The sequence below is a fragment of the Stegastes partitus genome, unplaced genomic scaffold (genome assembly GCF_000690725.1).
Source record: "Stegastes partitus isolate 25-593 unplaced genomic scaffold, Stegastes_partitus-1.0.2 Scaffold1353, whole genome shotgun sequence".
Classification (NCBI taxonomy): domain Eukaryota; kingdom Metazoa; phylum Chordata; class Actinopteri; family Pomacentridae; genus Stegastes; species Stegastes partitus.
In genome coordinates, this window is record NW_007579084.1 from 61,979 (window position 1) to 83,189 (window position 21,211).

The window sequence follows — 21,211 nt, forward strand, 5'->3', positions numbered from 1 at the left end:
TCTCCATGTAAATCATCATACGTTTTAAGAAGCCTACTTCCCCACTTCTTCGCAAATTTCCTTATCTTGCTCAAAGTGTCTTCTAAGCTCATGCCATTCACTTTTATTGAAAATTACCTTCCACCCTCTCTGCTGCCCAGTGCTTTCCTGACGTCTCCAGCAGCCATGCCTCCTTCCTGTCGGAGATGAGGAAGCTGTTGTGGTAGGTGAAGCCACTTTCGTCCTCCATGCATGATCCTCCCTGACCGTATTTCTCCAGCAGCTCAGTGATAACATCCACAGCCTTCTCAGCTGTGTCAGCTCTCTCGAGACCGAGCCTGTGGAATGATAGAAATCACAAATTCTTGTTGCTTTTGGAATATTTTGTAAATTTAAAAAAGTATTTGTGCAATATTGTTCTGTGCAATGTATTCCCTACATACAAAGAATCTCATGCAATATCACTACTTCCCACATTCTGAGGAATCCATACAATATTTGAAGTTCTACATATGGAAGAATCTGTCCCAACGTTTTTACACTATCTGATGTAATACTGCAAACTGTGGAATTAATTAAGCCTTGTCTTATTTTATCTTATCTGTCTATGAGTATTTCCCACAAATTTACTCTGATCTGACAAAAGCCAGCTGAATAAAATATATCTAATAGGTTCTGGCTGGTGCCACCTTATTAAAATTCCCTTTGCGCCTCAGGATGAGTAAACAAATGTGGCTTGGAAACACAGATTATTCATCTGACATGGGGCTTACCTGACGAGATCCATGCCGAGAAGAGCCTCCTCATCGTCGGCACTCTCTCTGCCCCACACTGCTTCGTTTCCAATGCACACTTGATGCTCATTTGCGCCCATCTCTGCCCCCCACAGCCACGCCGGTCTGCTCAACACGACTGCGTGAGTGTGGCCAACCTGCTCTATCTCTATGTATGTGCACTTTTCACAAAAAGAAAAAGAAAAAAAACAACAGGACACAAGAGCAAAAAACTGTCAATGGTTATCAATTGGCACACTCAGCACAGGAGCTTTCACACTGTGGTAAATTGAAGGTTGGAGGCCAATGACAGGCTAAACTGTGTGCCACCTACCTCAACTTTCTCCTCTGCAGCATAGTCCCTGGCAGGAAAATACACAACCTCCTGGACTTCATCACAAGGCCTGTCAGAGTTCTTCCCAAAGATGATGCGTTCACCCTCAGTGGAGGGAGGTAGAGCCACGAAGGTGTCACATGAAGATGGCTGCATTTTAATCACACACTACCTGAGAGGAGGGATGACAGATTAGTTACACACATGACTAAAGCAGTCATATTCAGTGCAAAGATTATCTTAGCAAAAGGAGCCACTGACACTTTAACTGCACTTAATTGTAAATAAGATGTTTAATGCCATATAGTCTGTAGGCATCGATCCTACCTGAGCCGCCTCACCCAGCTGTCAGTATTGGTTTCTATTCTGGTTTGTTTCTGTTTGAGTCCATCGGTCGCAGTTCACGTTCAATGACACGGAATAGGAAACAGAACAGTCACGTGACCAACGTGAAGTCAGCCTCGTGTTCGTCGTCAGGAAAGTTACTTGTATTTTTTATTTGTTTTTATTTTTTTAAAATTGATTTTAGTTTAACAGAGGAGAAAGCTTTATCAAGACAAATTATATGTTGTAGTGTTTTTTTTTAAGTGTATAATTTAATCTGTCATTTTCCACATACATTAGAACCGCACCTGAAGCAGACTTTCAGAAAACTATTACCTACATGAAAAACTAAAGTTAACAATGTAGTTGTTGGTTTATATTTCCCAAACTGTTTACCTGTATTTAAACTCATTTACTGCTGTAACACTGTTTTCACCGCAAAACGGATAAACCGACCCGGGTTTACTCCAGTGTGAAACTGTCTTCTTGTCGTCCGTTTTGTTTACATGCGTAGGAAGCTAAGCTCCGTTAGCAAACACTAACGCCCCGTTTCCACTCGGCTACCGTTACCGGCCTCAGCCATGGGGAAGTCGTTTGCCAACTTTATGTGTAAGAAGGATTTTCACCCTGCGTCGAAGTCAAATATCAAAAAGGTAAGTGCTAGTTTACAGTTAGCGTCACTATTTGTAAAGCTAGAGGACGTTAGCTTAGCCTGCTAGCTAAAGAGCTATGCTGTTTGTTAGCTGCTCTTACTAGCTCAGCTTGCTACGTACCAAAACTAACACTTTGCTAACTATTTGAAAGAAAATGTTGGCCTCAGATAAAACCCACTCTTTATTTCACTCTGTAGGAATTAGTTAAACCAGCCACGTTTGTTTTGTCGCGATGTAGCTGATTAAAACTAGCTACGGTTCAGTTTCAAGCTGAGGCTGTATTGACGAGTCAAGCTTAATATTGTAACTCAGGTCGTTTTAGTTTCCAATCAAATGTCGTTTCATTGAGTGTCTCTATTGTTGAGTAAACTTAAACCAGCCATGACCTTCTATTGTACTCAAATACCTTGTTTGATGAGAATTCATACACTAAATTCTATCAGTAATGTTAGATTCTTGTAACTACTTGCATGCTTTTGATATTTGCTAACTGCATTATTTAATGTTGATTATGTGATCACTGTATGTCAGCAGCAGAAATTGTAGTGATGTTTTCCTTCTGATGTGTGTGTATGTTTTTGTTGATTGTGCACTGCCACTAGCATTTCAGACACTTCTTACACAGAATATGAACTGACAATATTTACAGGATACACACCTCACAGATATGATTAAAAAAAAAATTGTGTTTACGTTTGTGTTTGTATGTTGTTGTTTTTTTTGTACAGCCGGAATTGACATAAATTTGATTTACGATAAGCCTGTGAAATACTCAAAATCACAAATCTTACGTCTAAGAAGCTAAGATCAGTCAGTGTTGTATGATGTAATTTTTTAAACAATTATTAAAATTACTTTAGTCAACTAATCAATGATCTGATGACAAACATATAGATTGAAGAGTTGGTACATGTTAGTAATGGCACGTAGGCCTGCACGGAAGTTGGAGCAGGATTTTTTCTTGACAATATGTCTGTGAGACCAAGTAGGACGTATATATGCTATAACTGTCTCTGTCACTTCATCTCGTAGGTATGGATCGCAGAACAGAAACTCACTTTCGAGAAGAAGAAGCAAGAGGACCTTATGCAGGCATATCTGAAAGAGCAGGACACTTACAACAACAGGTTAGATAAGTACATGGGGGGATACCTCGTACCTCCTTAGAAGTCAACTCGCTTACCAAATTAATTTTGTGCTTGTTATTTTAGTCTGCTGATCAATGTATATGGACTATTTGGAAATGTTACTTTCACAATAAGGCTGTTTGGGCATTTTCTGTCGACCTTCTTCAACTTCACATTTTGTAATTTTTAATTCTGTTAAAAAGTATTCAATATGTGGTTTTCTCAACTCCAGGCTTTTGATGGGTGATGATCGTGTTAAAAATGGCCTCAATTTCATGTATGAGGCTCCACCTGGAGCATCCAAAGGTAAAAAAATCTGTTACACAAAGCAGCTCTGATCACTACCTAATTTAAACTTAATTCTGAAGAAAGTAAACCTCAATATTTTAATACTTGTTCTGTCTTTGTTTTCTCCTCATAACTATCTTCTGGCCTGAAGAGGAAAAGAATGAGGTAAAGTATTGAACATTACAAACTTATAAGTACAAAAAGCCTCATTATGATTAGAGAGTCCTCAAAAAAAAGTTCAGAATTAGAAGTTTGTAAATGCTTACATTTGGTCATTCTGGATCAGAAACATAGTGCCTTTTTTCTGGACTGAGTATGGGAAAATTTCACTGCTAAAAATGCATTTTGCCTTTGTATTTATGTTCACGGTACAACAAAGACCAAATATAAGAAAAAATGTTCTAAAACCTCATAGTGAAAACTTCACAGACGAACTATGGTGTTAGGGGACAAAACCCTTGCTAAATGCATTGTACACAAAACATTACTGACCCTAATATCAACTACAGATGAGTGTGCATACTTTTATTGCACAGATATGACAGTGTTACAACAAATACCAGCACTGTATGTCCAGAGCCCAGCTTTCTTTGCTATGCCACTGTCTGCAACATGTCTACAGTATCTTCTGAATCTGTCTTCAAATTGTTATTGGAGTTTGCTTCCCATTGGATTACATTCATTTTCAACAAGTAAGCTTTGAATTCTAAAATCCATAATAAAAATGTGCTTTCCAGGGGGAAGGGGAAGAGGAGTACAAATTTGAGTGGCAGAAGGTGGCTCCTCGAGAGAAGTACGAAGCTGATTTTTATACACATTTGAAGTTTTCTTGTCCAGCGCTGTCAGAATTTACATGACTTTCTCTCTTTGATTGTATCTTGTAGGTATGCAAAGGATGACATGAACATTAGAGATCAACCATTTGGAATCCAGGTGTGTGATGATTTGTCTTTATTTGAAGCAGGTATACCACACAATTTATTCCTGACCTGGTGGTTTAATCTGTGAGAGTCACAAGTAAATGAATAGGACATAAAATGCCTTTATTATTTTTCTCAGATAGCCAGATGCCTTTTTTTTTTCTTTTGAAATATTGGGTACTTTCATCTTCTCGGGTCCTTGAAAGATCTACAGATGAATCACACATGGAAAAGTCCTGCTGATGTTGTAATGTTTGCAGCACATGTTCACAGACAAGTCGTCGCTTTTGTCAAGTGTCGCATGTAGGCAGCGATTTGTTTTCAGGGATCAAAAGCTAAAAAGATTGGCTTTCTTATGACATACCCTGTTTGATGTATACACAGGCACATTTTAAAAAGTAGCTTGTTATGAATTAAACACATTGATGTTGTGTATTTTACCTCATCATTAGGAGTTGATGTAATTTTAAATATATGTACAGTAAACTTTCAATTAATCTGTTGTTAACTTCTCAAGGTGCGCAACGTGAGGTGCATCAAATGTCACAAATGGGGCCACGTGAACACCGACAGAGAGTGCCCTCTGTACGGACTGTCGGGTATCAATGCCAGCTCTGTGGCGTCAGACGAGGCAGCAGGTACATAAAAGAACTGTAATGACTGTGTGAACCATCCATTATCTATACACCGCTTAATCCTCACTAGGGTCGCGGGGGGCTGGAGTCTATCCCAGCTGACTCAGGGTGAAGGCAGGGGACACCCTGGACATACCAGTAGCAGTTTTATCTTAATGTCACTTTGAAATGTATGTAAACAAGCAATACCATTTATATACTCACTTAACTGTACATTAGTAATAAATAAATTGAAATACGCGTCAGTGGAGACAAGCACATATACGCATCACTGTGTGTATATTTTTGATCACCTGTAATGAGTAGCCATTATGAATTTAATTATAGTGTGAAATTGCAGAATATTTTACTTGCTTTGGTTCCCGAAATATGTATGTATATTTCTGTTATTTTTAGAGGATTAAGTGGTGTATAGATAATGGATGGATGGATGCTTGTTTTTAGGTATGCAACGCAACAACTACAATAATCTTTTGTAGTACAAAAGAACAAGGAGCCAGAATATCAAGGTGCTTTTAGCCAGTGGGGAGGCTGTGGTCTGTCACCCATTTTGCAGGAGCTACACCTACTGTATCTTTCCTCTCAGCCTTCAGCTGGAGCTCCCAGCCTTGAGCTGATTCTGCAATCAGCGAGTTGAGTAGTAAAGTAATAATGTTTACCCTGGGAGAGTCCAGTCAGTGGTGTTGATGGTGGAGTGCTGTAATGGTCCCCCTCCTGTGCCAGAAGAAAAAATGTAATTATTGTGTATTCTGATTCCCCTAACTGCTGCTTTGGCAGAGAATGATATTGTATGATTTGCTCAGCCGGAAGTGGAGTGAGTTGATTTGATGTCCCATTCTGTTAACAAAGCCGCCTCTGAAATTCCCACTGTGGAGATAGTGGATGGTATGGGTTCGACATCAATGGGACTCTGAGGCTGTGATTTGTGCCAACAGGTCCGTCGATGCACCCCTCGGAGTTAATGGCGGAGATGCGAAACAGTGGGTTTGCCCTGAAAAAATGTGTCCTTGGTAGGAATTCTACTGTTTGTGATCCATCACAGGTAATTGTCTGTCTCACACTGTCATCTTTGTGCACATAGGACAATATACGAACACACACACGTATGCTATACCCTTGAGAAAGAGAAGACTATAGCTTTGGCGTGTCCTTAGGCTGCATCCATTTGCAGGAAAGTGGTTGGTTAATGGCGCAGCTGAGGTCAAGTGAACAGATCTGATAAAGAAATTCTATCAATGTCGAAGGCGTTCGGCTGATGTAATCAAACATATGGGTTTGCCATCGAGTATTTTTCTGCACGTTGTGGCTTTGATTCAAGTGCAAATTTCAATGCGCTTTTCCAGGAATATGTTGCCAGTGATGAAGAGGAAGATCCCGAGGTGGAATTTCTGAAGTCGCTAACGACCAAACAGAAACAGAAACTCCTCAGGTACAAACACACACTGCACACTTCTCACATGGTAGTGTGTTAGAGTTTTAATTAAAGCCCTGCAATGTGAATAATGAGCCAAAATTAAATGTATGTTTTTGATAAGCTGAAGAGAAAATCCTATGAATTAAAAATGTTACGGATTCTGTAATGTTTCTAATACATTTTTTCAAAGGTTATGTGTTTGTAGTCCAATTTAAACATTAGATCAGGTGTTTTTTTTTATTGTATTTTAATATAATTCTTTCCATTCTGCTCAAGTATTATACCTTTAATGCTCTTGGCAGACTTTGCCAGGATTTGTCAGGATTTGTTCTGCTAGTATCTCATTCTATGTCCACTGTCTCTTCGGAGAGTCTTAATCTGTTTTCCTTGTTTTACAGAAAACTCGACCGGCTCGAAAAGCAAAAGGCCAAGAAGAAGAAGAGCAAGAAGCAGAAGAAGAAAAGCAAAAGAAAGCACAAGAAGAAGCATGAAAGCAGTGACAGCTCAAGTGACTCCTCCAGTAGCAGCAGCAGCAGCGATAGTGGCTCAGATTCAGACAGTCGTAGCAAGTCCAAGAGCCAAAAGAGAAAGAAGAACAAGAAAAGAGATTCCTGTCGGGATAACAGCTCTGAGAGCGAGCGTCAAGTCAAGAGTCAGAAAAAGGCCTCTTCTCACAGGAGCAGGTCACCGAGCCCTCACGCTGGACGGAGGCGGCCTAAAGAGGAGTCTGGAGATTATAGACAAACAAAGACAGAGAGGGGAAGGAGCAGGAGTCGCAATCGCAGCCCCGAGCACAAGATCAAGCTGGAGGGAGGTCAAGAGAGAAAGAGGCCCAACAGCAGGGACAGGCAGAGACCTAGCAGCTCCAAGTCTGGCTTGGACAGAAGCAGAAGCCGCGAGAGAGGCAGGGAGGACCGAGGTAAAGACAGACATCACAGCAGAGATGGAGAGAGGAACAGAAGTAGCACAGAAGGAAGGAAAGGCAGAACAGCAGATGGGAGGAGCAGAAGCAGAGAAAGGAGAAAGGAAAGGGAGGGCAGGGGAAGAAGCAGGAGCAGGGAGAGACGAGAGAGGAGCCAAGACGGAGCAAAGAGAAAGCACTGACTTGGGCTTGTTGTTTCCTGTTGTCTCCGCTCGTACAATACCCAGCAAAACAAACAAAAAAAAAGTAGAAATGTTGTGCATGTTCCCTGCAAAGTAGTCTTCTATAGGGTCCTACTGTTTAAATATTAAACTGCAGATACTGTCTGCTGTTCTCCTTTTCCTCCAGTAGAGGGAAGCAGCGGCCTAGAAACCCTCCAGACGGCGCTCAGTGCTGCTGATGCTGTTTTGTGCTGTATGAAAGGCTCTAAATTAATTGATTGCCATTGGAAGCAATTTGCAGCTGATCCGTTGATGGGAAAATGTTGGACTCATTTTCATGGTGAGACAAGTTCCGTTGCTGCTGCAGCTTTTTTTTTTAAATCTTACTTTTATGATGGAGTCTTTTTATTTGGGGGGGAAGGGGGGTACTGGCATTGTGAGCTGTAATTCTTGGACGGCTGTTGATTCCTGGATAAAAACAAAAAAAAGAAAAAAACAGGACTTTAATTCTCTGATTAAAATTTTAAACCTCTCAATTTATTGCGTTATTTATTGCGATGTTTGAAATGAATGTAGTGAAGCTGCGGGTTTGTATGTTGACTGATGAGCCGTTATTGTCGCCACGTTGTTGTGTTTAAGGTTGACGCCTCATAACGACTGAAGGCACGATTTAGAATTATTTTAGTCGCAATATTATTTTTTCCCCCAATAATCTGGGCGGTTTCCGTGAGTAAAAATAGCATTGGTACGTTTTTTTCCAAGTCATTGAATACATTCTGCTGAGATTTTTCCCGCGTCAAAAATGAACAGAATTAAAAATGAATTCTGTCCAAAATCGGTGCCATGAGCGCAAACAGTTGGCGCGTAAAGCGGAAATAACATTGCACTATTTATTTAAATTAACGCAACAGTTGCTATTTTTTAAATATTTTATTTTTAAATGGGAAATTGTGCAAATAAATATACATATCGCGAGAGAGAAGGAGGAAGGCATTTAAAGCCAGCATTTGTCTTTTCAAATGAAAATATGTGTTAATTTTATTTTGACAGGTTCAGTCTGTCAAAACATAATTTTGATCCCAATAAAAAAAAAAATATCAGCAATTACATTTTATCTCTCTAAAAAAAATAAATTAGAATTTAGCTCCTAAATGTGTGGACAAAAATCTGACATTTCAGCGTGTTGCCTTTGCTGTAAGTTGAGCTTTTTATGTTGTGATTTAATTCAAACTGAAAGTCTAATTTGATAGTTTTCACTATCTGGTCGTTTCCTTGAAGCCGCTGGTACACAAAAGGAAATGAAAATAATTTCCCTCTATTGCCTTCTGGTCAATTTAACATCCTCTTCACAAAAAAAAAAGGAGAAAAAAAAAGAGGGTGTCTGGATGAGATGCTTTTCCATGACGCATTCCCAGTCCTGGATTCACGCTGTAATTATTCCCCGGCTTTTTCTTTGAGAGTCGGACGCTGCACTGGGTAAGCACAAAGAAGTCAGAGAGCATCCTTGAACCCTTTCAATACGGGGCCACTGATATTCAAATAACATGCAGCCACCATTTGACTGCGCTGCGCAAGGAGCATTTAAAATTCAACATTTGCATGTGACTCTTTGCCCCCCTTTTTTCTTTTTCTTTTTTTTTTTTCTAAAGTTAAAAAAAAAAAACTGTTCCCATAACATCTATGTGGTTTTTCTGGCAAAGAGAGAAAAAGAAGCCATATCCTTATTCTCGGCCCATCGATTGGTATGCAAATGAAAGCAGTTAATTTGGACAATTAGAATAAATATTCGGGGACCTTTGTCAGCGAACCCCCTTGGAAACCCCCCGATAAAGTGAAACTGAACAAAAGATGTCTCGGAGATTAATTAGATATTTGATAAGACACGAATCCCTAATCGCAAATACAAGACACATGGGGCTGCGATGTGCTCCAAGTCATAATTAATACCATTTAACAAGATTTTCATTTGGGCATGAAATGTCTTTTCCGGGGCATTAAACATTGATTTATTCCATAGGGGGGGAAATAGTGAAAGTCAAGGTATTGTAGGTGATTTTTTGAGAGAGAGAGAAAAAAAAAAATAGCCTCACGGTTTAAAAATAAATGTCTAAATTAAAAAATAAAAATAAAAATCAACCCTAGCAAATAAATAAAAAATATAAACTCTACATCACACAGTTCCAGCCTTTTTTAAAGATGTTTTAATTACGATAAAATGAAAGTCTTATACGTGTGACTTTATACAGGTAAACATTTATATATAGATAATTTTTTTTTTTTTTTAGCAAAGAAATAAAATGGTTAACCAAAATTTTTGAAAAAGCTGTGTACATACATATCCACAAAGTGCGTCGAAAGTAAACTCCCTGATTTCCAGGATACCAACACGAATAAAACAATCATAGCCTAACATTTACATGAAAAGAACACATAGTTTAGTCGTCAATATACAAGATGTAACTCACATTGTCCAACCAAAGTTCAACAGGTTTCGCGCACCCTTGTTAAGCAAACATCCATTTCATTTTCAAGTTGTCCCTAAAAACGTTGTGGAGGCCTACAGTGAGTAAATCACTCTGCTTTCTGGAGATGAACTCACGAATGAAATACTCGTTACGCCTGTGGAGAATATATCTTTTGTTTTTTTTTTCCTCCTCCTCCGGTTTTTTTTTCTCTTTTAGATTTTTTTTTGCCATCGCTTCTGGAAATATTTTCTCCTTTTTATTGTCCGTCAAATAAGACCCGTTTTCGTTGCTGTGCAGTTTTTTTTTTTTAATGTGGTTTGATTTGTTTTTGGGGAGGAGGAGGAGGAGATGAAGCCTCAGGGCTCGTCGTGAGGAGACGGATCCTTAACAGTGATTCTGGGGTTCACACCCTCCAAAATAAGTTCTGGGGACTCGGACCTCGGGGTCTCCAGGTTACTGGTGTCGGTGTCACTGTCGCTGCCCTTTTTGCCTCCTCCGCCCGCCGTGTGCGTTTTGATGTGCTTGCTCAAATGGTCACTCCGCATAAAGCGCTTGTTACACACCGGGCAAGCAAACCGTTTCTCGCCGGTGTGGGTGCGCAGGTGTCTCTGGAGCTCATCGGACCGAGTGAACCTTTTGCCACAGAAAAGCCAGTTGCAGACAAAAGGCCGCTCGCCGGTGTGCCATCTCAAATGCGCTTTGAGGTGAGATGTCTTTCCGTACACTTTACCGCAGCCGGGAATGTGGCAGCTGTGCAGTCCTTTTCTGCGCAGACTGGCCCCGGCGGGTCCCAGCCGCTCAGCCTCCTGGCAGTTCGGACAGTCACATGTTGCTCTGCCGGAGTACCGCCTGGACGACCTGGAGGAGCTGCTTATTCCTGAGCTGCCCCCTGAAATCATGGCGTTGGCGGCAGAAGCGTCTGTGTAAGTGGGGATGACCGTTTTGAAACCGTCCTGCGTTAACAGGTGCTGACTGGTGGACAGTAGGTGAGACGCGGACGGGCTGATTCCAGTGGAGCTAAACGCCGAGTGGGTGAGCGAGGAGAAGTCCGGGTTGTAGCCACTCAGCTGGGAGTGGATAGCCTGCGGGGTCCCGGAGTGCAGTGAGGTCTGGAGGGTGCTCGCCGGATTCTGGACATCGAGCCACGAGCCGGGGTTAGTGTGGACATCCCACCACGAGGACGCCCCGTTGGCGACATCACCAGAGATAGTTGAGTGGAACCCCGACTTGTACCACGACTCGTACGGGTGCGCCATCCCCACCCGCGGGTACAGAGTCTCTGCTGATGTGTGGACTTTGGAGATAAAAGCAGACTGTCCAGACTCCTGGGTCGTGACGCTCGCAGAGTTGGAAAACAGACCGCTGTACTCTGTGGAAAACGCAGACGAGGTCGGGGAGGTGGAGGCTAAGCAAAAGGCGCTGTTGCCTGTGCCACTGGTCGGTGTTAGTCCTGTCGAAGCTCGGCTTGTTGCTACTGTGAAACCGGGCAGACTGGATCCCAAGTTGCAGCTGGAGGAGGATCTCTTCCACGGGTGAAATCCACCTTTGGAGAAAGCGCTGGAGTCTGGTAAAGTTGTAAGAGGACTGGTGTTACCAATTTTGTTGCAAGTTGCAGCCAGCATCGCTAGAGGTGTAGTTCCAAACCGTGGCTCTTCCTAAAAGAAACACACCAAAAAAGTTGGACTTAAAACACGCAAAGAAAAATGTGGGAAGACTGATCTTATATTTGTTTGTTTTTGCTTCACTCGGACGCTGCGTGTGCGCAACCAAACAAGAGTTCAGCAAATTAATTATAACCGCAGTTCACTTAACATTTTTGAGAGGAGACTAATTATATTCATTTAAGGGTTTGTGAACAAAGCGTGCGACAAATAAAACACGCAACAATAATCAGGTTTATCAAGTTTCTCAGAATATGAAGTGCAGCGCGCAGAAAATATTGAAACCACAACAAAGTTTGGCCAGCTCTTGTTCCATCAACACACGCTTCGTCCGCGACTAAAAGTTCATTTTAATACCAAAGAAAACTACTCAATCAAGTTAAGTAATGACACACAACACAGCAGTAAATCTCAAGTAGCTACAGACGTGAAAACCCGCGTGTTTACAGAGGAAGCAAACGCGTTTTGTTGCAAAGCAAAGTAGGCAGCGATAACTTTACGCGCAACTTTTACGCATAAACACAGAGCCGGACTCACCCCAAGTATAGACGTAGCCATATCCAGGGTCTGTGCTGTGATGAGAGTGTTCGCGATTTCAATGCTGTACGGCTCCAATTTGATTCAGATTTCCCCGTGTTGACTCAGGTCACACGGTTTCTCTCTTGGCTCGCAGCTCCCAACACTACCTAGTTGTAGTGAGCGTGTTCTTTGAAGTACAGCTGGCGACGACGCGCAGCCAATCTAATAGCTGCATTCATGGCTGGGGTTTGAAGTCAGCCAATGAGAGGGCCGACCACAGACAGAAACACCAAAAACCCCGCCGTCAATCATGTGTTGTGCAGCCTCTGCTCAGACTGTCATACAAGACACGATTTGGTATTTTTTTAATGCATACAGTTATTTTTATGTATTCTCACACGAAGGCTCAATGTCTCCTTTCATTGCAGAATTGAGTTCACACGTCAATTCTCCATGAGGTAAGCTTTTCACTAATTTTTTTTTCTTCCTTGTGGATTGTGGCGACACTCTTCCATGTTCCAGGTTTCCCTTTTCTGATTTTCAATATTCAGATCATGTGCGACACGTCATTGAGAAATTGTTGATTTAAGCGCAGACTATGAATGTGAGCGATAACTTGAGGATGACTTCATCAAAACAGTCTGTAGTCAGTGTCTGCTTCTGCTGCTGCTGCTGCTGCTGCGTTAGGCATGGCGCAGTTAACACACAGTGGGGAAACAGCTGGTGTTGTGCGCTCTATCCCACATTTTAAAGTGTTTAAAATGGAAAAATCAGAGATGGATCAAGTTCGGCGAAGAAGTCCAGAAACAGGCCTGACAGCGCAGACCTCAGCTCTCTCACCGCAACTTGGATTATTTATGCAGTGGCTTCATGAATATGTGAAGAAAAATAGCTGAAGAGTCGTAATTAATCAACTAACCTCCTGTTTGTTTTTAACTTTTGCCGTAAAAAAATAAAATAAAATACGCGCGTCTGCCTCCGTGCGTGTGGTCGTGTTGGCGCACGCCCGGTGCCGCACGCGTTCGTTCCCCCCTGCTTACTTGTTGGGGGGAGTGCAGGTGAGGGGTTAATTAAAAATGACAGCTCGCTTTATCATGTAGTAGATGTGTTTTAAAAGACAAGTGTTGGAAAAAGTTTGAGCTCGCAGGAGGAGGAGGAGGAGGAAGAGGAGGAGGAGGAGGGGGACACCTGGTGTAAGTGCGCCAGTCACCCCATTAAACTGATTTAACAGGAGACACGGTGTCTGTCTTGTAGCTGAGAAATAAAAATTTAACGGCAATTTAATTAAATTGTGGACAATGATGAGGATGCGGTGTTTCGCCATTTTTTTTCCTCAAGACGAGATTTTCTTTTCTTTTTTTTTTTTTGGTAAATTTATTTTATTATTTTTCTTTCTTTGAATATCACGATTCAATAAAGCCCGCATATTCCATAGCTTGATAAAACGCTTAGGGATAATGGCATAATGTAAAATTGACCTGCTCTGCTGTGATTCATCATCCCTTTAAAAGTTAAAGCAATTTTCCAGAGAAAGGCTTGACCGAAAGATGTGCATTACAGTATTCAAAACGGGCAAATAATGCTCTATTATAGAGTATGAATGCTGCCAGTAAACACAGGCGCAATTTGTTCAAATACTCCCTTTTTTTTTTTTTTTGCTTTAAAACCCCACCTTTGGAAGGGTGAATAAAAATCAGTGTCATCAAATACTCAGCGCTGCCAAGAAAATGGAATCATTTTTGCAATCATGACAATTTGGCAGAGTGCTGTTAACAGTATTAAATGTCTGCTCTGCATAAGCAGAGTTGATTGTTTCTAAAGAAGTTAAATTAATTCGAGCGTTAAATGAAATGTAATGCACAATGCAAGCATTTCCTTTCACTGTAATTTCTTTAGAAGAAATCGGAGGAAAAAAAGCTCCAACCTTCAATTATTTCCCATCATTCTTTTCCCAAATAAAGAAAAAATTTCACCATGTGTGTAAAGAATTAATAATAGAGAGATATTACAATTGCTGCTTAATATTCTTGTATTGTGTTTAGGATTATATCTTAATCATGAGCAGTGTGAGGGTCCTAACAAAGAAATGTGTAAAGGAATCACAGGGTTTTTTATGCTCTGTTAAATACAACCTTTTAATATTTTTATTGCAATTTATTTGTAAAGAAATATATTTGTTGGATGAACCTTGAGCAGCACAATGTTGGTGATTTTTCAGAGGATGTGTGTTTGGGACAAGAGGGCACAACATGATCCTGCCTTGTCATTCAAGTGAAAATTCTGAGCTGAATCTGTAATTCTGGACTCCATTCGTGAGCACTTCTCTGTGGCAATTAGGAGCCTATTACAAGCCATTAGATTGATCAATGTACCTTAAACAATGGGAATGATTTATTTGGTCGAACAAAACGCTCTGCATCTATTGTGATGAGTCTAAGTGGGGGTGCATCCATCAACAAAAGATAAATGATTAATTCAGACCTATTCATTTAAATTCTTTCTACAAAGCCAGCCTCACTTGCCTCAAATCCAGATTATTAGAGCCTCATTTTCTGCATGTTAAACTAGACAGGCTGCTGGATTGGGCAATGGTGTTTGGTTGTGTCCCCGTGTGCTTTAATTTGTATTTCTGCAGAGGCAAGTTTATTTGAGGATGTTTAACTAATTGTTGTAATTTCGTGTGCTCGTGTGGCTACACCTGCTTCTCCCAAAGGGGGTTGGAATGAACCACGAGTGAGAGGATGTTACACTTTATTTCTGTGGTGCTGAAGCTGCACATTTTTTAATGTGAAAATTCCACTTGTGTCAGAAGCACATCAGGGGGAAGCTCAGTAAATAGAAAAAGTGGGCACAAGTGTATGGATTTTGTCAAGATGCTTTTACTTAGTGTGTCTTCAGATATGTCTGTGTTGTAAAATTTATTTTATTCTGCTGCAAAAATATAAAGATAATGTTTTTAAAAAAGAAAAAAACCAGCTTGTCTTCTTGATGTCTTACTTTAAATGACAAGCTCTGCATTTTGTCTGCCAGTTAGTTTTATTACTTGCGCATTAAGGTTGCCAGCTCATTCTTCTTTCAGTGGCAGGTAAACAGAGACTACGGTGGGAAAATAGAATTGACATATATTGAAGTATAGTTAAATAAACTGTTTTACAACAAGGATTTATTGCTGTAGGAAGTCAATAAGCTATAAAACAAAAAAAAAAAAGACTTGGCAAAATTGCTTGGACCTGTCAGGATTGAGACACAATTCATGAGCGTTAGTCGCCTGTCAGGACTGATCCCAATAATAAGATGAAACCTCTGATAAGGATTCATTTTTTCAGCAGTGCTGCTATGTAGGGTGGATGTTACAGAAGCTCATCAACCACACATCGATATTATCGACAGCTAAATTTGGAGGTGCTGGTCAGCTTGCCAGCTTACAGTGTCAACTTTCACTTCCACAAGCTGCATGTTCTATTTTGAGCGCAGGGACCGAGCTGGTTGAAGAGCAGTGGACTGGTTTCATTTGAGGACTTAGCTTAGCCCATTTTCTATCAATGAATGTGCTTTTCTGACTCTGTTAGTTGTCGTGGAAGTCAGTAAAAACCTGAAGTGTGAGAAATGGCACCGAAAAAGGTGTGTTTTTGTCAAAGAGTAGATCCATTCAAAAATGAGCGCGTGTTGTAGGTTATGTAATGCCAAGTGCTCTTTTCTGACTGCAGGCATTTCCACATTGTCTTTATTAGGGCAAGGGAGATGATGCACCAAAGCCACCACCACTGATTGGAAGGTTTGGCACCTCACTGAAAATAGGAATTGTCGGCCTGCCCAATGTTGGGTAAGTAAAATGATTTTATTTTTATATGACTTTCTCACTGCATTGGCAAGCATGCGCCCTGCCTACTTCTGAACTATATTTGCCTTCTGTGATACCACAAATATGAGTGTATGTAAGGCGAGATGCAAACCCTGTACGGTACGCTTGCATGACTAAAGAATAGACACTCAAGTGGGTACAACTTCTGATTTCATTTAAACGTTTGGCACAAGTTGTGCAAGTCTCTGGAGAAAGAGCGGTGACACCTTGTGCGTGCCACGCTGCAAAGTCAACCAAGAAAAATAGAAGGCACATGATTTCAAACATACATGCCGACGAGACAAAAGCCCTGACTGTGTGTGGAAAGCCTTTCTGTGTTCTTTAACAACCACAACAATGTTTGCATGGCTGTTAAGTGTCTGCAGCCGCATGTGCTCCCCCCCCCACACAGCCAGGGGATCAAATCCAACCAGAGGCTTTCAACCAGTGTCTCTCCTTGCATGCATCTTAAGCTTCTCCTCTGTTGAAGACAAGCGTTAGGATTGAGAGCAAGCTTGTGACGTCAAGCAGCTAATAAAAAGCATGGTTTTGATAAAATGGTTAAAGGTGCATGGATCCTCTCTCCTTGAATCTACAAATGTGTTTTTATTACTACAGCAGTTTATGTTAATTAGAGAAAAAAAGAGGTTTAATTCTGTTACGTCTTATTGATGAGAGCCTATTAACATCTGAAGAGTTCATTTGCAGAAACAGATAACTCCATCTCCACAAACCTTCAGAAAACCCACTTTTCCATCGTCTACCTGAGACAATATCAATCAGATTTGTCTATTTTTGTCATTTCTACTGAGTCAAATCCACTCAGCTTCAGTTTGATTGATATTATCTCAGGCAAACAACAATAAAAACAAGTTTTCTGAAAATCTACTAAAATGGAGTTATCTGCTTTTGCAAATTTTTCATTTGAATACAGTTTCTTCCACCAACCTATAAGGACCTAATGCAATTTTGCACTATACTTTTGCACATCATGACCTTTTGCACCGTAAGTATTGCACATGACAGTTGTTGTTCTGTTTGCACCATTGTTTGTGTATTCAACACTGCCTACTTCAGTATGTGTGAGTAGATTATGACCTTTTGCATCATAAATATTACACGATTTCTTCTGTAGATACGTTTTCCCCACTGTTCTTTGTATATTCACAACTATCTACCTCAGTTTGAACAAGTCAGTGTGTTGTGAGTAGATTAATCACAACAGCTAGGTAGAGGCGGGTAAAGCCAGAAAGCAAAAAAAAATTAACCTACACTCGTTCTACTATCTACTATTTGTGCAGAAAAATATTAAATGATAATTGAATGAGAAGCATTAGCAAACTGTGTTGTCAGTTTGTTTTGAATACCCACTTATCAGTCATCATAGCACGCTCTGGTCAGAGGTGAGGCGACGTGCTAGACGGCTCTGTGGGCAAATCGCAGGGAAAAACACACACGCTAACACTAACACATTCACATCTCGGGCAATTTGTGAGTTAAGAGCCTGACATACTGTTTGCATGTCAGACCTGGTCAGACAAATCCATTTTGTTAGCATCTACAAAGACCTTCAGCAACATCAGTGACATGGCGTAATCACAGGACAGACCCTACATGACTTCCCTGTAGCCCCCTTTGAGTTACAGGAAGGGCCACAGTGATAGGTCATGTTCTGTTCAGCTGACAGGTTCTCATCTTTTTATTTTTTTTTACAGCTTGATAAAATGTTTTTTTTTCGAGCCGTTTACAACACAACAGTTGTTTTCCAGCAGCCTAGAAAGTTTCGTGAGATCTGAAAAACTGCAGGTTTTGAAAAAGCCTATGATGTTAAGACATTATGCCGTTACTGAATATGTAGTCACTGGAATAGTTTTGGTTAAACAGTATGCGGGTTGTTTTTTTAATTGGTATATATTTAGATGTGTCCTCTTGGTAGTAGAGGACAGCACTGCATACAACGCTTCTACAGACGTTTGTTCACATGTGGTGTGCGTTGGTCGCTGTGTTGCCAGGTTTTTGGAGATTATTGCACAAAGATCTAACTCTCTAGTGTCCAGTGTTTTCATTGCTAACCACAGAGAAACCACAATTTCTTCCTGGTTTAAGAAGTAGAACTCACTGAGGTTGTGGCCTGCCACACCACATTTGTGTCAAAGTACAACTTGTCAACCCTCCTATGGTTTCTTCATGAATGAACTATGTTCAGATGCCTGCCAGCTGTTAGTTGGGCGTAACTGACCATTCTTCACACATGGGAAACTTGAGAGTGGGATTCAGCCAACCTTTCAGCTATTTCTACACTCAGATCGGCACATGTTCAGAATGTTTACTGCCTTTCTCTTGCTCATAGACGGGAAAATGTCCCGTCCATTTAACCCCTTATAGATGCACACTGTATTCGTAGCTTGAGGAACACACTGCCTTTTGCTTCGCTCTTTGCTCCATGAAGCTGATTAAGAAGCAAGCGTCTTTAAAAAAAATCTCTAAATAATACCTTCTTGTGTCTTGTGAATCTTTATTGTATTGTTTTTCTTATATCGGCTATCCAGTCTATTTCAGCTGTTAGATGTGTGCTCGGGGAAATAGTGTCATCATGACACTGGATTAGGCAGCTTGCATGAGGATAACCGAGATGATTAAGATTAACAAGGCATTCAAGCTGAAAAACAAAGAGGCACACGTCCTCAAGGAGGATAGACGAGATTAGGAGTCATGGTTTCTGATATGGACTGCCCTAAACACAAACATCAACCTTTATGCTGCTGAAGTATTCTTATCCATCCATCCATTATCTATACACCGCTTAATCCTCATTAGGGTCGCGGGGGAGCTGGAGTCTATCTCAGCTGACTCAGGGTGAAGGCAGGAGACACCCTGGACAGGTCACCAGTCTATCACAGGGCATAAGTATTCTTATATTTATCTCAATATTAACCAGATTGAAAAACATCCCTTACTTTGGTCTAAGGTTGGACATTTATTTATGATTGAATACCAACTATATGTGCAGATTTTTTTGGTTATTTATCAGGAGCGCCTAAACGTGTCTAATCCATCAAGTCACAATGCAGCTCCTTACGACTTTGGGGTCAAACAGTCCATTGGAGAGGTTGACTTTAATGGACTGGTTTTAACCTATAAATCTGATTAAATAATCAATCTTTGTCAAAGCAAGCTATAAAGGAGAAGTATAAACCAAGCAAGCAGATCCTTAACTTCTACTGTGACGTACAGTGTAATGCATTTACTAATAATATCAGCTATGAGTGTGAAGAATTAAGAACGAAACCACAACTAAGATGTTAAAAACACGTTTAGCCCGTCGCTTATGCTTAAAATAAACAGACAGAAAAATCCAAAGCTGAAAGTATTTTGGGTCAGAGTCAAATTTATGTCATGTAAAAGTATATCCTGCAATAATTAATCTTCTTAAATCATCTGTGTAACTGTTTCTTTATCTTGCCTTTAACAAGACAATAATCACCTTGATTTTTAATTGATAAAACAGATTTATGAGTTGACAGAATAATCTTAGGATCTGCTTAGTCTATTTACCAGCCGACTGTGTGGATTTCATCTCCTCCTTACATCCATCAGCAGTTGGTGTTTGTGAACCTCTGGCCATGTGACAAGTCTGTCTACAGACAAGTGACGAATTAAAGGAAAAACCCGAGTAAATGAACGGAGAAACCGAACAAATCCAGATGCATCCACACAGGTGCACTGCAAGGTACACTTAAGCAATTAACATCCAATCACGCTCTGTGGCATAAAAACGCTGAACAGGCACAGCTGATTCTGATTTTGTAACAAGACGTCAAGAGGAAAAGCTCTAAGTGAGTTTGAAAGAGGGTTCACCGTTGGGCCACGGAGGGCAGGAGCTTCAGGCACAAAGACGACTCCGCAGTGAGGAAAGTGACGCCTGCATTTAGATCTCTGGTAGAGGCACCGGTAGATCAGGTTGGAACTGTGGTCGACGGGGCACGTTTGGTGACCAGCGACAGAAGAGCAGCTCAAGAATGTCAGCGCAGGACGTGATCAGACTGTAAACAGGGCAGAGAGGAATATTATAGTAGGGCTGCAGTGCCTAAACTCCTCATTACAAATATGGATGCACATTTAGAAGTTTAGACACTGGTTAACAGAGATTTTGGGAAATAAGGGATTTGGTCAGATGAGGCATCCTTTACCTTAATCTCAACTAATGGAAGAGTGACTGTGTCGTGTACAAGTCCCTCAATGCTTGATCCATATAGTGAGGGGATCCACTGGCACTCATTGGATCCTGATGGAAATGGTGTCTTTTAGTGTGAAAACCCAACCACAGGGCAAAAGGGATCCTTGAACGGTTTAATGAGAATGAATCATATAATATGGCCTTTCACTAGACCTCAACTCAGTTTAGCGTTTATAGAGAATCTTAGATTGACTTAGATTGACTTGTCATCAAAACAACAAATGAGGGAAAATCTTTTGGCAAAATGTTTTTTCATTCCTCCAGGACAGTTCCAGTTGGACAATCAGTGCCGAGCATTTATGTACACTCAATGATGCCAAGTAACTTCCTAAATATATATCTTTGTCTGTGATGTTTTCAGTGTAGTTTACTCCATAGTGAACTCTGTCAAAGTTTCTAGGTGGATATCGGGCCTTTACCTAAAAATATATCTTTCCCCCTGTAATTTTCTGCAACCCACCAGTGGGGAAAACACTGCTCCAAAGTCTGGCTGCAAACTTCTCCATACACATCACTTTTCTTATTACTGATAAACATGTTACCCTCAGAGTTGCTCTGACATACGTAAGTAATTTTCTGTCATTCGTTTATATTATTAATTAAAATTTCTCACCTGAGAGTGGTTGCAGAGTTCCAGTGGATTGCTTTTCTCTCGTTTTTTTTTTTATTTTTTTAAACCAAGGTGACCCAGGAACAGCCTTTAAGTATGTTAAAGACTCAGTCCAGCTTTATATAAGGAATTAATGTATGCACTTTAGCAGTCTCAAGCAATTTCATGCATATAGAAGTTAGCAATCATTTCAATGTGAAGCACTAAGTGAGAGAATAAAGATGGAAAGTCTTGGATTATAGTCTCTGCCGCGCCATTATTACAGTCAGACACTTACCATTGTCTGTTGATCTTGAAGTACACTTGAAAATAAATCTCTCTGTGACCACAACATGAGGCAGCGCTTTG

General features: G+C 40.7%; 4 protein-coding genes across 4 annotated transcripts in view; 2 read left to right on the forward strand and 2 right to left on the reverse strand.

Moving 5' to 3' along the window:
- Window positions 1-1,634, reverse strand: part of scrn3 (secernin 3) — a 4,016-nt gene extending 2,382 nt beyond the window's left edge. Inside the window, exons 1-4 of the mRNA XM_008298819.1 lie at window positions 1,414-1,634; window positions 1,087-1,258; window positions 753-934; window positions 118-317 (exon numbers count right to left, since the gene is read on the reverse strand). Coding sequence (XP_008297041.1) covers window positions 118-317; window positions 753-934; window positions 1,087-1,242 — 538 coding nt within the window. The 5' untranslated portion in view covers window positions 1,243-1,258; window positions 1,414-1,634. The remainder of the gene's footprint in view (window positions 1-117; window positions 318-752; window positions 935-1,086; window positions 1,259-1,413) is intronic.
- Window positions 1,635-1,879: 245 nt separating this feature from the next.
- On the forward strand, window positions 1,880-8,066 carry cirsr (corepressor of RBPJ and splicing regulator). Its single transcript, XM_008298822.1, has 10 exons — window positions 1,880-2,063; window positions 3,096-3,190; window positions 3,423-3,496; window positions 3,630-3,643; window positions 4,216-4,271; window positions 4,363-4,411; window positions 4,916-5,036; window positions 5,969-6,075; window positions 6,377-6,462; window positions 6,846-8,066. The coding sequence occupies exons 1-10, from the start codon at window positions 1,992-1,994 to the stop codon at window positions 7,549-7,551; spliced, it is 1,380 nt and encodes a 459-aa protein (XP_008297044.1). The 5' UTR covers window positions 1,880-1,991; the 3' UTR covers window positions 7,552-8,066.
- A 1,647-nt stretch (window positions 8,067-9,713) lies between these two features.
- Window positions 9,714-12,345, reverse strand: sp9 (sp9 transcription factor). The gene is made up of 2 exons (XM_008298824.1): window positions 12,194-12,345; window positions 9,714-11,650 (listed from the first exon to the last, which is right to left on the reverse strand). Exons 1-2 carry the CDS (start codon window positions 12,212-12,214, stop codon window positions 10,352-10,354), a joined length of 1,320 nt encoding a protein of 439 aa, XP_008297046.1. The 5' UTR covers window positions 12,215-12,345; the 3' UTR covers window positions 9,714-10,351.
- Window positions 12,346-15,647: 3,302 nt separating this feature from the next.
- LOC103369956 (obg-like ATPase 1) overlaps window positions 15,648-21,211 on the forward strand; it is a 42,476-nt gene continuing 36,912 nt past the window's right edge. Inside the window, exons 1-2 of the mRNA XM_008298823.1 lie at window positions 15,648-15,796; window positions 15,907-15,998. Of these exons, the coding sequence (XP_008297045.1) occupies window positions 15,782-15,796; window positions 15,907-15,998 (107 nt within the window). The 5' untranslated portion in view covers window positions 15,648-15,781. The remainder of the gene's footprint in view (window positions 15,797-15,906; window positions 15,999-21,211) is intronic.

Coding starts and splice junctions, on each gene's coding strand:
- sp9 (XM_008298824.1), bottom strand. CDS start 12,214: ATGGCTACGTCTATACTTGGG. Junction 11,651..12,193: donor TGGCTACGTCTATACTTGGG/GTGAGTCCGGCT, acceptor TGTTTCTTTTAG/GAAGAGCCACGGTTTGGAAC.
- cirsr (XM_008298822.1), top strand. CDS start 1,992: ATGGGGAAGTCGTTTGCCAACTTTATGTGTAAGAAGGATTTTCACCCT. Junction 5,037..5,968: donor GGCGTCAGACGAGGCAGCAG/GTACATAAAAGA, acceptor TTGTGCCAACAG/GTCCGTCGATGCACCCCTCG. Junction 6,463..6,845: donor CAGAAACAGAAACTCCTCAG/GTACAAACACAC, acceptor CTTGTTTTACAG/AAAACTCGACCGGCTCGAAA.